General features: G+C 37.2%; 1 protein-coding gene across 5 annotated transcripts; it reads right to left on the bottom strand.

Annotated features, from left to right (window-relative positions):
- Positions 1-1067: 1067 nt before the first annotated feature.
- On the bottom strand, positions 1068-12938 carry ddx4 (DEAD (Asp-Glu-Ala-Asp) box polypeptide 4). 5 transcript variants are annotated; one of them, XM_027141183.2, is made up of 21 exons: positions 12778-12938; positions 12139-12183; positions 10360-10387; positions 8137-8196; positions 8002-8049; positions 7890-7916; positions 7753-7806; positions 7421-7489; positions 7262-7303; positions 7003-7038; positions 6876-6920; positions 6647-6789; positions 6339-6491; positions 5866-6020; positions 5530-5659; positions 4558-4724; positions 3823-3968; positions 2325-2424; positions 1952-2222; positions 1748-1855; positions 1068-1656 (listed from the first exon to the last, which is right to left on the bottom strand). In XM_027141183.2, the coding sequence occupies exons 2-21, from the start codon at positions 12163-12165 to the stop codon at positions 1588-1590; spliced, it is 1878 nt and encodes a 625-aa protein (XP_026996984.1). In that variant the 5' UTR covers positions 12166-12183; positions 12778-12938; the 3' UTR covers positions 1068-1587. The 5 variants fall into 5 exon arrangements, with proteins under 5 accessions (XP_026996984.1, XP_047661143.1, XP_026996985.1 ...); XM_047805187.1 differs by having other exon boundaries at positions 6888-6920; XM_027141184.2 differs by having other exon boundaries at positions 12756-12875.
- Between the last annotated feature and the right edge of the window lie 1550 nt (positions 12939-14488).

Below are 14488 nucleotides of genomic sequence, written 5' to 3'. Positions count from 1 at the left end.
AAAGTTCCCACCCAGACTGGTACAGATAAAAGAAACAGGACAAGAAATTGAATAAACATTTTAACCTATAGATGCATGAATGTATAGAAAATTACTCATTAGTCATCATGTTTTTTTAAAACCAGCCCTCCCTCCATCCATTATTCTGACTCCAGCATCATCACAGGTTGAAGAGAAGCTCCAAAACACCTATGCTGGGATGTCCAGCAATGAACTAAGCATTTACAGCAGCCATGAAAGTAGATTCCTCTCCCCATATAACAGATTATTAAAACCACTTTAATTTTCTACGATCATTTTTCAACATACAACAGACAGCTGAATTATCAAGAACCGTCAATAAGCATATATTAAATGTACCCAACTGTTCATGCTCCATTTCTATCTAGCCTCTTTATATACAGTGCATACATGCCAAAATTCAAAATACTTTTCAGACAACTCCAACAGGCACTTAACTCCTTTAACAATGGAAGAAAAAAAATTATGGCATTAATTATTTACAGACGGTAAATAGGAGTTTGATACCATGTATATTTTTCCACACTATGAACAACACACAACATGGCTGTGCAAAATAAAAGCTGCTTTACCTGTTCACAGGAACAATGTTTAAGTTTTCTTCCCCAGAATTTGACCCAATATCCCCAGGGCACAACAGTGCTGTAGAATTTTAAGAATATATACCTCATAAATAACCTTGACCTTGTAGCCATTCTAACCATATTAGGGACTTCGTAGTTAACATGGAAATCGTATTCTTCCTCTTTTACTCCTACTCGTTCACTGCAGGCAACATTGTATTAAACTGGAAATCAAATTAGCACATAAGCTTTAATTTATTGAACTATATAGACTTGGTAATTAGTAAATTAAAAAACCTTTGCCCACTACCAATTTGTGCCACTCCCCAATCTACATTTAGGCCTTCTTTACAGTGGTCTTATCCTGTATAAAAATTTTTTTTTACATATGCCATTGTACCCGACAGGGAGGAAGTAGCATTATCCCTACTTGGTATTCTACTTGGTGGTTGTTCTTGGTAACAATCAATGAGTAATAGCCTGTAAATATGAAACACTGCAGAGGAAAACCTCTGTTGTGTGAATTTATTGGCATGACAGAAAAAAAAACCAAAAAACTTTTTTTCCATTGAAAACAAATGCCTTCACACATTCATCAAAATGCAACATGGAAACCTCTGGCAGAAAAGAGCTTTATTTACTTAAAGAGGCCAGAGACAACCCTCAATTAAAGGCTTTTACAAAATCAATGTACTTTTGCATACTGACAATGTGAATAATCCACACGGACTTCTACCTACTAATCTACAGGAAAACCAAAAAACACAAACCAAGTGCAAACACAATTAGCAGTTGAGTGATTCACCAAAAATTATACTGTGAAGCTGCTTATCATCAGGCTGAACCTGTGGCTCCTTTTGGTTCCTTAGCTCAAGGTCTGCCACATTCAACTTTCTCTGCACACTTCTCTTTGGGCCCATAGGCTTCTTTTCTTTAACATAAAAAAGTAAAACAGAACACAGAAATCCTAAATGAAATGTTGCAATGAATCCTAAAAGTAAATCTACTCCCAGTCGTCATCATCGGCTTCTGCAGCTGGCTGTGGCGTCTGGTTCTTAAGGAATGATTCACCCTAAAAAAACAGGGGGAAATCAAGGCGCTCATAAAAGCAACTACACAGATATCTCACAAATGTAAAATTAGCCTGTGAGAAAGGTTGTTACCCTGCGAGTGTCAGTGGAGGCAAACAATTTACCACGTGGGTTAAACCCTGTGGTGCCATGGGCACTGAATGCAATTTCCTCCAGCCATGAAGGTACTTCCTGTTGGGCCTGAACAAAAGAGGAAACCGTTAAATTTAATACTCTTAAAAAAAAATAAGAAAAAAGAAGGTCCTGTGGAAAATTCTAGTATTAATGGAAACAAACCCCTGAGAGGACTTTGACCAGAGAGCGAGCTAGAGGAGTATCAGGCTCTGGGTCAAAGAAGGACACAGCTCTTCCTGTGTTTCCACATCGTCCTGTTCTCCCAATGCGGTGCACATACTCGTCTATTTCTTTTGGTAGGTCAAAGTTCACCACATGCTGGACATGCTCAATGTCCAGACCTCTAGCAGCAACAGAAGTAGCAACCAGCACAGGACACTGACCTGTGCGAAAGTCACTGAGAGCTTTCTCTCGCTCTCGCTGTTCCCGATCACTGCTCATGAAGATAAAGACAATACATTTGAGCACATATACCCTTATTTTTTTAATTAATATTTGTGTGAAGACTTTATTACGTGTCTGCAGGGGTACCTACCCATGGATGCTAGTAGTGGACACTTTCTCCTGACAGAGAAATGTTGCAATGAAATCTGCACTTCTTTTGGTTTCAACAAAGACCATTGTCCTCTCCGTCCCTGAGGATAGCAGAACATTACCTTCACCACAGGATATTTGCTTGCCTCAACTCTAGTTTGCATTTTGCAACTGCACTTGCAGGCTGATCATCAAATAATTTCACACAAGAAATGTGCTCTGAAACATCTGCTTAGTTGGTTGGTTGGTTTAATATACAATATGTAAATAAAACATAAGATGAAAATTAATGCTTTCTTGTTTTGGCTGTTTGTGAACATCAAATGCAGCAAATCCTATCTTATTTGACAGGAATAAAATATACAAATACACCTACTTTACATGTATACAGCCAGGCTAACTGTAATGACTGGGAAGATTAGCATCCTTCCAAGTTTATTTCTATAAACGTTAAACGTTAAATAAAAGTTACACTGCAGTTAGTTGCAGTCCACTATTTTCATTAGACCAGGCAGCATTTCTTAGGCCACGTTCACACTGCAAGTCTTAATGCTCAATTCGGATATTTTGCTCAGATCTGATTTTTTTGTTTGGCTGTTCACATTACCTTTTAAAATGTGGCCTATATCAGATACCAGTGTGAACTGTTTGCTGTTTCGAACTGACCCGCATGCACAAACGAACAATAACAATGACGTCACACGCAGCAAGCTGTTGCGCTAAAAAGGCGAGGTTATGGAGTATTGTATCATCTGGTGCAAGCAAACATATCATGTAATGCTATAATGTGATGTATTCACGTAACCACTTTATATAACACTCTTAACACACACACACACGTTACCAGTCACTTTTCTGTCACGTTTTTGTCGACGCAAAAAAAAAAAAAAGAGAGAGAGAGAGAGAAAAAAAAAGTTTGCGCTGGCGAAAACGTGACACAAACGCGGCGACTGGTAACGTGTGTGTGTTAAGCAAAAAAAAGTCTTCGCCGGCACATAATTGTGACGAATGTCGATGTAGATTGACGTAAAAGTCGCATCAAATCCGCCTTGGCTGTTCACACTGCGGGAAAAAAAATCAGATCTGGGCCAGATTTCAGTGTTCACACTATCCTGAAGAAGTCTGACCTGGTCACTTGACCGGATTTGGGCCACTTTTACCTGCAGTGTGAACGGGGCCTTATATGCAACCTCGATCCATACTGGGACGTTTATTATGCTGCTGTCTGTGATCACTATATAAACCTCCAAATACAGAAAGTCACAGTGAAACAATCACTATGGTACAGTTAATGATGACAATAAGCAATGGCAAATGTTACATTTACGAATATAATTTTTCAATAATAAAAATTAAAAAGATGGGAAGCCACATGGATTTTACAGCTAGTAAGCCAGTTATAGTCAATCAGTGAGTGTGGTATCTCTGAAAAGGTTAGTCTATTTTTCTTTATTTCATGCGATAAACAATGTATAATCACTAGGTCAGGTTTGGGTCACCTGTGGTCTTCAGCAGCTCCAGCAGCTTCTCCCTCTTTGAGTACTGAGTGACTTGAATGATGACCTGCTCTATGTCACTGCAGGCTCCTCCCACCACCCCCACAGCCAGGAAGAGATAATCCACCTTTAGGAAATTAGCTGCCAACCTAGAAAACACAGATGTTTACATTTTTTGTGAATTTAATAAGAATACTTTCATGACACAGACTGTTTGACGACATCTGATAACTAATGAAATATACTACACAAAATGTGTTTGAGATAAATCAAACTGGACAAGTTTATTTTAAATGACAGTTTTGTTCATTCTGGCAATGAATTAGCTAGCTGACATTTCACATCCACCAACTTAGCCTTCACCCTTACTGGCTCTCGTACGATAATGCCAGGACAAAAAGCCAGCTGAACCCCTTTTTCCCTCCACAGGGCAGCATAAACTACTCAGAGGAAGGTGCTATCTACATTGTTTTCCATACTTGAGTTCACAAAAACCTGCAGTTGGATAGTGTCACTGTGACACTAACATTCCGCTTTACTAACAAGCTGTGAAAGACTGGTCGGCGAACAACTGTTTATAGCTTACATAACTCAAGAGCTAATGATGTTACCAAATGTTAAATAACACTAAACTGAAAGGTTAGATGTCTGCAACTTTAATTAAAATTATGAGAGGGTCTCCATAAATGTTCCAGTAGCCCAAAAAAGTGAGTGAAACCCAATATGAAAATGGCAGACCTTTGAATATCCTCTGGATATGTGGCACTGAACATGAGGGTTTGCCGTTCTTCTTTAGGAGGCATTCCTGGAGAGTTCACCAGCTTTCGCATGTCTGGCTCAAAGCCCATGTCCAACATTCGGTCAGCTTCATCCAGCACCAAAAAACGAACTTTACTTAGTCCAACCTGGGCACCAAAAATGAGCTAATTAACTTTCACATGCAGCCAAGTGACGTTTCATAACATCTCTTAAGGAGGATTGCAATAACTAAAATTACCAAGTACTGTTCACTTCTCAAAAACACACACAGAGAGAGAAAGAGAAAGAGAGAGAGACACAGACAGCCAGACAGAAAGAGACTTGAAACAGAGTGGCTATTCCTAGTTAAAATGCAATACCATACAGCCACTGCTGCCACTGAGTCATATGTAAAACTGTCTCAAACCACACACACACAAAAAAGCATTTATTTAGAACATATTTATAACAGATTAATATTTTAAGTAAAATAAAAAGATAGGAGATCAAGACCAGATTGAATACCGGAAACCTGACCGATTAATGAACCCTGACAACATTAGAAGTTTGTGCAATGCAGCCTTCAATGCAAAAGCACCAATTGTGCTAAAAGCTCCTGCTTACTGAGTGCTCTACTAAACGACCGACATTATAATATCATTTTACATTCTCTGCAGATTCAGATGTTATGAATGTTGCATATTGGGTGGAGGGACCAGGCCAAATAATGTTACTGGCACTTTCAATTCTAAGCCCCAATGAAGCTGAATCATTTTGTTTAGTAAATAATTAATATGCAAATAGCTTGCAGCTCATTATATAAAGCTGCCAATTAACTAGTTTCAATTAATGAAACTACAAATGTTCATCTCAAGGTATTTAATTCTTGGAAAGTTCTAATATCCTGAACTAACTCTTATTTGCTCACTTACTCAAACAGTGCAGTCAACTTTCAGAAATAATGCAAATTACCTTTCCACGTCCGATAATGTCGAGCAATCTTCCAGGTGTGCCGCACAACACGTTACAGCCCTTCAACACTTCTCGGATTGCATATCCAGTGCTTGTGCCACCATAAACCACGACAGGACGCACACAAGTGCTACAAGACAAGTGAGTGTATCAGTCAAGACAAGACACGTGTATCAGTATTTGTAGTAAATTTACATCATAATCCTTCAATCAATTACACCATAGCATTAAACCTATGACAGAGTACCTGAAGAAACTTGCAACAGTGACATTTTCATATGCATCGCTTTGAAAGAGAAATAAAATAATTATGTAAAATGTTAGACAGGTTTATACCCATAGGCAAACTTGCGGGCCTCGAGGTAAATCTGATTAATGAGTTCCCTGGTGGGAGCCACAATGATTACTTCAGGCTCCTGCACCTCACTGAACTTGCTGGCTGCTGCACCGTCACTCATGAGATGCTGCAGAATAGGCAGCAAAAACGCAGCCTGAGGACAGAAAAATAAATACAAACAAACATTCATAAACCACGATATGAAAAAGCAATAGTTTTCTAACCCACACAGTAGATTGTTCCGGTTTCAACCACTTAGGGTGTAGGCTTCCAGGATCATAAACCACAGTCAGTCCCACACAAAGAATACTTAAAGTGAGTAATATTGTTCCATAATACTTTACATGTACAAAAACATTCATTTACACCAAGTGACGGATATTACCATTCTAAAACTACTACTAATCAGTGTTTGTCACAGTAAATACTTCCAATCAAAAACGAACTGCCATAGATCTTAGTGAGTGCTCACCGTTTTTCCAGATCCAGTCTGAGCACAAGCCATAAGATCCCTTCCGGCAGAAATGATTGGAATACCGTGCTTCTGAACAGGTGTAGGCTTTTCGTATCCTGATTTGGCAACATTTCTGTTAAGAGTCTCACAGAGTTGTGCTTCTTCAAATGTCTAGAAGCAAAAAAAAATATATATAATAATAAATTTAAAAAATAATAAAAAATAAAAGGGGGGGGGGGGACCAGACAGATAAAAGGAATCAAACCAATTTGCACAAAAAAATGTAATAAGGTAGAGGGAAAAAAAAAAAGATGGACCCTACTCACCATGATTGCTCTGGGTGGATTGGTTCCACTTACATCTACAAGGATATCATCATACTTGTCAAAGTTAATGCCTGTCGCATAGTGGGCAAAAACTGAGTTCTCTTCTTCTGGAGGTGGAGGGGGTATATAGTTGACCTTGGGTCCTACAGGATAAAGGCAGTGTGTTTATTTCAGACTGGCTTAGTGATGGACGTTAACAGTATTTTGGATACTATGAGGAATTACAAACCTGCAGTCCTACCATCATCCTTTCCATCGCCATTCTCCTGTGATCCTAATGAATTAAAAGTAAATGACCAATAAATCTCAAAGTTACAAGTGGCACTTACAATTAGTCAATTACAGTATGAACGTACCCTTTGAAAACACCTCCTCATCCCGTCCTCTGTATCCTATATACATTTAAAACAAATAGCAATGTGAACCAATCCTAACACTAAAGCTCCATTAAGAACAGATTAGTTTATCAGGAAGATATAGGTCATTCATTTATTACACGTCTCACATCCAGACATCCAAATGAAACCTGTCTGGATAGAGTTTTAATGACAGCTCTTCAAGCCAATTTGGTTTGGGCCTTATATAATAAACAAAAATCATGCAAGACAGCATCACCTCCACCTCCGCCGAAGCGTCTTCTACCTTCATCGTCATCATCTAAGAAATAATGCAGAAACAAACGGTAAAGGTCAAAGAGACCAATCAAGCATGTTTGAGCAGATAAATCACCAAACTGCTGTGTGCTTACGAGCTGTAACCCCTATTTGTTTGTACCTTTTCGGAAAGCTCCACGGCCTCCTCTTGCTCCACGCCCACCTCTGCTACCAAAGTCACTTTTGAAACCTGCAATATTCATGAGCACATTTTCAGAAATATTCATTGCTCATATATTGACAAATCTGTGCTACCTCTTAGCTCCATCATTGTCATTTTCATCACCTAATAGAGAAAAACAGATTGCAAGTGAACATGCACACTAATGGTTAAACAAAGGGCATTACGTTACCGGAGTTAAAAACATTTCTAAATCCTCTTCTTCCTCCTGCATAATAGATCAATAAACCGCTTTAAGAAGTTTTTACCCAAACTGGGCCCTGAATACTTGCCTCTGCTGCCGCTTCCGCTGAATCCACCACCGTTCCAGGAGCTGCTACCATCAACTACAAGCAAAGACAACACATGGTCTAAGCCCATAACAGTGATGTATTGTGCATCTATGTTTAAAATGTCAAGGCCTACCAACCTTCTTCATTTCTATTTTCATCATGCCCTGCATAGAAATGCACACAGTTAAGCAAACCAATAACTTAAAAAACAAAGTAAGCAAATAAGGAGATGATGTGGGGGAGAAACACCTGAACTGAAGCTCTTGAAGCCTCCACCCTGTCCTCTAAAGCCCCGACCTGATGTTGGAAACATCTATGAATAATCTGATCCAACACTTGTGATTAGCAGGCATTGCAACAGAGACAAAAAAAACAAAAACTCACCCCTGTTGCCCCCTGGAGTCCCAAAACCACCTCCACCACCTTTCCCATGGCTTTCCTCAACTGTTAGACAGTACATTGCTCTTTAGGTCACACAGATAGACTATACAGACAAATGTTTGTGAATACCTGATAATCACACAAATATGCCACAAAGATTACAGCATACAATTTCATAGTGTGTCTGCTCATAGTAACAACAAACTTTTTGGAACTTATGCCCCCTTTTCCACCAGAAAGAACCGGGTGCTGGTTCAGAGCTAGTGCTGGTTCGAAGTTGGTTCCACTGGTGAGCCTTCTAAGAACCAGTTTACCTTTCCACGGGCTAGAGAGCCTTCACAGGGCCAAGTCTTACGTCGCTGTATACAACATTATACAGCGACGTTAGAGCAGCAGCGGCAAACACAAACACAACAATGGCGGATTTTGCTTTACTGTTAATTCTCATGGCATTGTGAATTTACCAGGACTTATCGGACATCAGTAACTGACCTCAATTATCTTTCCGTTGGAGCTATTAACATTCAGCCATATTTTAAAATTTAGTGGAATGTCTTAGTAAAAGAATGAATATAAATATAACAAAGTCTTGAAAAATTGATGGTCAGATATCCATATACTTTTAGTCATAGCGTGTATGTAAATGTCATTATTGGGTTATGAGATCAAAATATAAAGATGTATTACCATAAAAATATGACTGTGCATAAAGCATTACATAATTCTAATGATAGTTATGACTGCCTACCACTAATGCTTTTGAAGCTACTTTGCTGACTCCTGCTGTTCCCCAAGTTCTCACAGAGAACACAGAGAGAGAGAAAAGAACCAAGCAGCTTGGTAGATTTGGGACAAGTGTCAACCTGTCCATGTAAAAAGAAACCAAAGCTTGTAAACCCACTTAGGTTTATATTTAAATCAGATGCATCTAATCCCAGAGAGAAAACTTTAACCTGCTTATAAAACTACATGGCCTTTGATACAAAAATTTATTCAGAATAGCAGCTGCAAAAACAATTTCCTTTTCATGCGATATAACTGAATGCAATTGCCATTAAGGCTACAAGTGATCTAATCCATCCTAAAACACCTAATCATGTGATGTCCCATGCAGAATACAGATAAACTGCTGTATCTGTAATAAGCACATAGATATATAGTCTTTTTAATAGGCTTTCTGTAGGAAAGGTTTACATAGTCAATCTTGTACAACAGTGTTGTAATGTAACGGAGTACAAATACTTTGTTACTGTACTTAAGTAGAAATTTCACGTATCTGTACTTTACTTCGCTATTTAAATTTGTCAACTTTCACTTTTACTCCACTACATTTCCTAGATAAAATGTATACTTTTACTCCGATATATTTCCACTAAGCATCTTCGTTACTCGTTACTACAAAATAAAAATCACAAGAAATGTGTGCGACTGCAATAACCTAGGTTTGGCGAATCACTGCTCCTATGCACGTTCTACGGAGAGGCACGGGCACGCGCAGAGTGTACGGGCAGTCAGAGCTGGAGGCGTTTATCTATAACGTTAATCGGCTGAAAGCTGCAAATACGGCAACCAAAAGCAGTTAAATGTCACTATTCTTATTACCAGAGTTTATTGCACAAACAAAATATAAATGCAAACAATCCATTCAATACTAAATAAAAATAACATTTAATGATTTGGTCTTTGTCTTGTGAATATTTTTTTTATTTTTATTAATGACTGCATTTATTGGACACACTGTAGAGAATGCACACATACATGAACTGATTTGATTCAAGACTGGCATCATGCATAAATTTTTGGTGTCCACTTTTGCCATTTAATAATACCATAACTTTTGGCTTACTCTGTAGTCATATAATATATAATATAAAACTCTTCTTGTTTTAAATTCTCACTGAGGGCTAAAACCCCTAAAGATGAAATCCTTTTACTTCAAATACTTAAGTACATTAAATATCAGAAAATTACTTTTGATACTTAAGTACAGTAAATATCAGATACTTTAAGACTTTTACTTGAGTAATATTCTAAGAGATAACTTTCACTTCTACCAAAGTAGAAGTATATACTCAAGTATTGCTTTCTAATACTTTATACAACACTGTTGTACAGGCACAGACATTTTCAAAATAAATGAACTTTAGTAAAGCTGAAATTGTTCAGTTCCATACCAAATGTACTTAAGTGCTACAGTGATATTTAAAGATGAGTGAAACGTTTTACCCAGTGTCATGTTGGTCACAACAGGGCTCTGTGGAAAAGACAAACATTTTAAAACAAAGAAAATTACCATCCTGTAGGTTATATATACACACGTATTAGCAAGCTATACAGTAATGACCCTAATCTCTAATGTTTGCTGTGTGGAGTTTTGTCCAGGTCATAAACATTTAAAAAATTAAAACCTATGGGGAAAAAAAAACATTCCAATATTTTCATTGCAATACAAATAAAGCAAAAGAAAAGAAACCATATTATAAGAGATTAGATAATGAAGATTCTATGGGATTGTGCAGATTCTTTCCACAGGAAAAAGAAAACATTCGTATGGATTTTGCATACTAAGAGAATATACAAGAAGCCCCTACTACATGCTGCCTCTGAAATAGTCTATTTCTCTTGAAACCTTTCACATTATGTTCACATTAAGTACCACAATGCTACATAAATGCAATCAGGATTTTGGAAGAGTGCATGTTATCTTGTAACTTCAATAACCCCATAAACATGGAAGTGCACACAATACAGCCATCCCATTATCAGCAATGGCTATTGATTGAAAGTAATTTCAATGGGTATGGTGCAGTCACATTTGTTGCTTTATGCATTAATAATTCACAGATTGAACAGGTGACAGATGGCTGTTATACCCTCGCACGGTGGGTACGGACATTTGCTGGAATAATTAATTTCCACTAGTTCCCTCAGTGTGAAGAGTTGTTCGATCAAGTCTCTTTATCAAATTTATACTATGATGAAGGATTTCTGTTGGGAGTGGTCACTTTCAGAAAACATCTGTAGTCCAGATAAACACTTCATAAAAACATGAAAAACAAAAAAAACAGATGCTCTTTTTTAATAGGAGAGGCCCTCAACCATATACTTCATACGATTTAAAAACAATTCATATTTGTTGCTGGAACTTTGGTTCTTAGTTCACACCAAATCCGAATTATAACATTGACACTACATCCAGGTTCACAGAAAAGACAACACATTTAAAATCCTACTCCTCTTGAGGTCATTTTGTATTGCTGTCAAAATGAGACTTTTGTCATGTGTTTAAAATAATAATAAGAAATTTATACAATTTGATTCACATTCAGAGTTCTCTCAGGTGCAATCAGGCCAAAAATCATATGTTCCAACATTTAGCACCAGTGTAAAAAAAAACAACAACACAATTTCCATAGATGTCAAAAATGTTGTGGGACGCTGAAACATTACGTTCCTTTAACTGGAACTAAAAAGGCCAAGCCCAACCACTTCATCAAACTTAACGAGGGCACAATGCAGTCAGACAGACACGTGATTCATCACTCCAGAGAACTCGTCCAGTGACGGCACGCTTTGCGTTGCACTCGGTGATGTAAAGCTTAGGTGCAGCTTCTCAGCCATGGAAAGCCATTCCTTAAAGCGCTCTACACACTGTTCTTGAGCAAATCTGAAGAGCACATGAAGTTTGGAGCTCCGTTGCTATTGACCGCATGCGCGGACTCCGTTTTGCTATGTCACATGGCCGAGTCGCTGTTGTTCCCATTTGCTTCCACTTTATTAGAATCCCACTAACAGTTGGGTTGGGAATATTTCGTAGGGAGGAAATTTCACGAATGGACTTATTACACAAGGCGCCAACCAATTTACTGAGCTCCTGAGAGCGACTTATTTCTTCACTTTATACACCAGAACTCAATGATTTTTAAAGATGTCACAAATCCTGAGACATAAGTGTGTGTGTGTGTGTATATATTATATATATATATATACATGAAGCCCAATTACCTGGTCGTCGTCTTCCCAGTTCTCCATGAAAACAGTGAATGAGAGCTATGATAAAGAAATGAATTAAAAACGGTTATTTGTCATATTTGAATTTTGTAGCTGTGTAAATAATATTAACAGAAACGTCGACACACAGACCAAAAATTCTTCACTTTTACACTAACAGTCACATAAAATCTTAGCCTGTTTGACAGTAATCTTCTATGCGAAAATATTCAACCATTTTTAGTCAGATTGCTAAATAGATTGTTAGCTAACGGCAGGCTAGTTGTTAGCCGCGTTAGCTTGCTAATCTCCGTCTTAGCATAAGTACAATTTCACAAGTTAACGGAAGAATACAGAATAACTGTCGATTGTAAACGTTTAAGAAACACTCTTTATAAATAACTCGCCAGATAACAATTAAAACATGTTATTTAGTTAGTGTAAAATACGATAAAATCACTCTAAACCCTTCTGCTCGTTAACTGCAGTTACTTGGCGGTTTTCTCCTCACAAACAGGCCTCAGGTGTAAATTAGCGCTAATTTAACCAACACGAGCCGAAAATTCTCGTTTTTCATGAAGTAACTTTTAAATATCGTGCGTGTAAATATTTTTTCAGTGTTTATAAATCACCAGAGATGCTAAAGGAACCCACACTAGACAACGATACGACACGAATCCAGCAGATTGAACAAAGAAGTCAAAGTGACGTTAAATTCGACGTTAACGTTGAGATTCACTCTGAAGAGCAGATCGATGAAATGAGCGAAGACGCCAGAAGACAGGTGTTAGACAAGGCGTGATGCAGCGTTCACTGGCTATCACAATTACTGTGAATAAGAGTAACCGATAGATAGATAGATAGATAGATAGATAGATAGATAGATAGATAGATAGATAGATAGATAGATAGATAGATAGATAGATAGATAGATAGATAGATAGATAGATAGATAGATAGATAGATAGATAGATAGATAGATAGATAGATAGATAGATAGATAGATAGATAGATAGATAGATGGCTGTTATACCCTCGCACGGTGGGTACGGACATTTTCTGGAAGAATTAATTTGCACTAGTTCCCTCAGTGTGAAGAGTTGTTCGATCAAGTCTCTTGATCAAATTTATCCTATGCTGAAGGATTTCTGTTGGGAGTGGTCACTTTCAGAAAACATCTGTAGTCCAGATAAACACTTCATAAAAACATGAAAAACAAAAAAAAAACAGATGCTCTTTTTGGAACTTTGGTTCTTAGTTCACACCAAATCTGAATTATAACATTGACACTACACCCAGGTTCACAGAAAAGACAACACATTTAAAAGCCTATTCCTCTTGTGGTCATTTTTGTATTGCTGTCAAAATGAGACTTTTGTCATGTGTTTAAAATAATAATAATAATAATAATAATAATAATAATAATAATAATAATAATAATAATAATAATAATAATAATAAAAAATTTATACAATTTGATTCACATTCAGAGTTTTCTCAGGCGCAATCTGGCCAAAAATCACATGTTCCAACATAGCACCAGTGCAAAAAAAACAATTTCCATAGATGTCAAAAATGTTGTGGGACTCTGAAGCATTAAGAGTTCCTTTAACTGGAACTAAGGGGCCAAGGCCAAGCACAACCCCTGAAAAACAACCCTTCAACAAACTTGACGAGGGCACAATGCAGTCAGACAGACTCGGCCAGACAGAAACGTGATTCATCACTCGAGAGAACTCATTTATCCATCCATCCATCCATCCATCAATCCATCCATCCATCCATCCATCCATCTATCTATCTATCTATCTATCTATCTATCTATCTATCTATCTATCTATCTATCTATCTATCTATCTATCTATCTATCTATCTATCTATCTATCTATCTATCTATCTATCTATCTAAAGTTTGCCATTTCACCTTACTTTGTTCTCAAGAAACATGTTTAAACCCCTTTGTTCCAGTGAAATGAAGTGTAATGCTACAGAAAACAAAAACCTCTTATACAAATGAAAGTTATGTAAAGGCAAAAATGTGGTTTGATGGTCAGGTGTCCACATACTTTTGGTCAAACTGTAATTTACTTCATTCAACTAAATGATTGGGTAATTTATCAGGGTGTTAAATTAATTAAACTGAGGAGCACGTGAAGGTAGCATGAATTTTTTTACACTTGTTTTCTGATATTAAAATTAAGCTTAAAATAATAATAATAATAATAATAATAATAATAATAATAATAATAATAATGTGTCTTTCTAAGATGTCTTCTTTATTTTTTTAGCATCGAAAAATAAATAACAATTTTTTAATCATGCAGTTATCTCACAGTTATGTTGTAATTACAAACTTCTTGCAGAT

Source organism: Tachysurus fulvidraco, chromosome 20, assembly GCF_022655615.1.
Source record: "Tachysurus fulvidraco isolate hzauxx_2018 chromosome 20, HZAU_PFXX_2.0, whole genome shotgun sequence".
Taxonomy (NCBI): domain Eukaryota; kingdom Metazoa; phylum Chordata; class Actinopteri; order Siluriformes; family Bagridae; genus Tachysurus; species Tachysurus fulvidraco.
The sequence above is the reverse complement of the archived record's forward strand: the minus strand, read 5'-3'. Positions and strand labels throughout refer to the sequence as shown.

Bases quoted from the DNA above. Each gene is read 5' to 3' on its own strand.
- ddx4 (XM_027141183.2), bottom strand. From the start codon at position 12,165: ATGGAGAACTGGGAAGACGACGACCAG. The intron at 7,917-8,001 runs GTGTTTCTCCCC...ATTTCTATGCAG, and splicing joins CTTCAAGAGCTTCAGTTCAG to GGCATGATGAAAATAGAAAT. The intron at 7,490-7,752 runs GCAAGTATTCAG...TGAATATTGCAG, and splicing joins CAGCGGAAGCGGCAGCAGAG to GTTTCAAAAGTGACTTTGGT.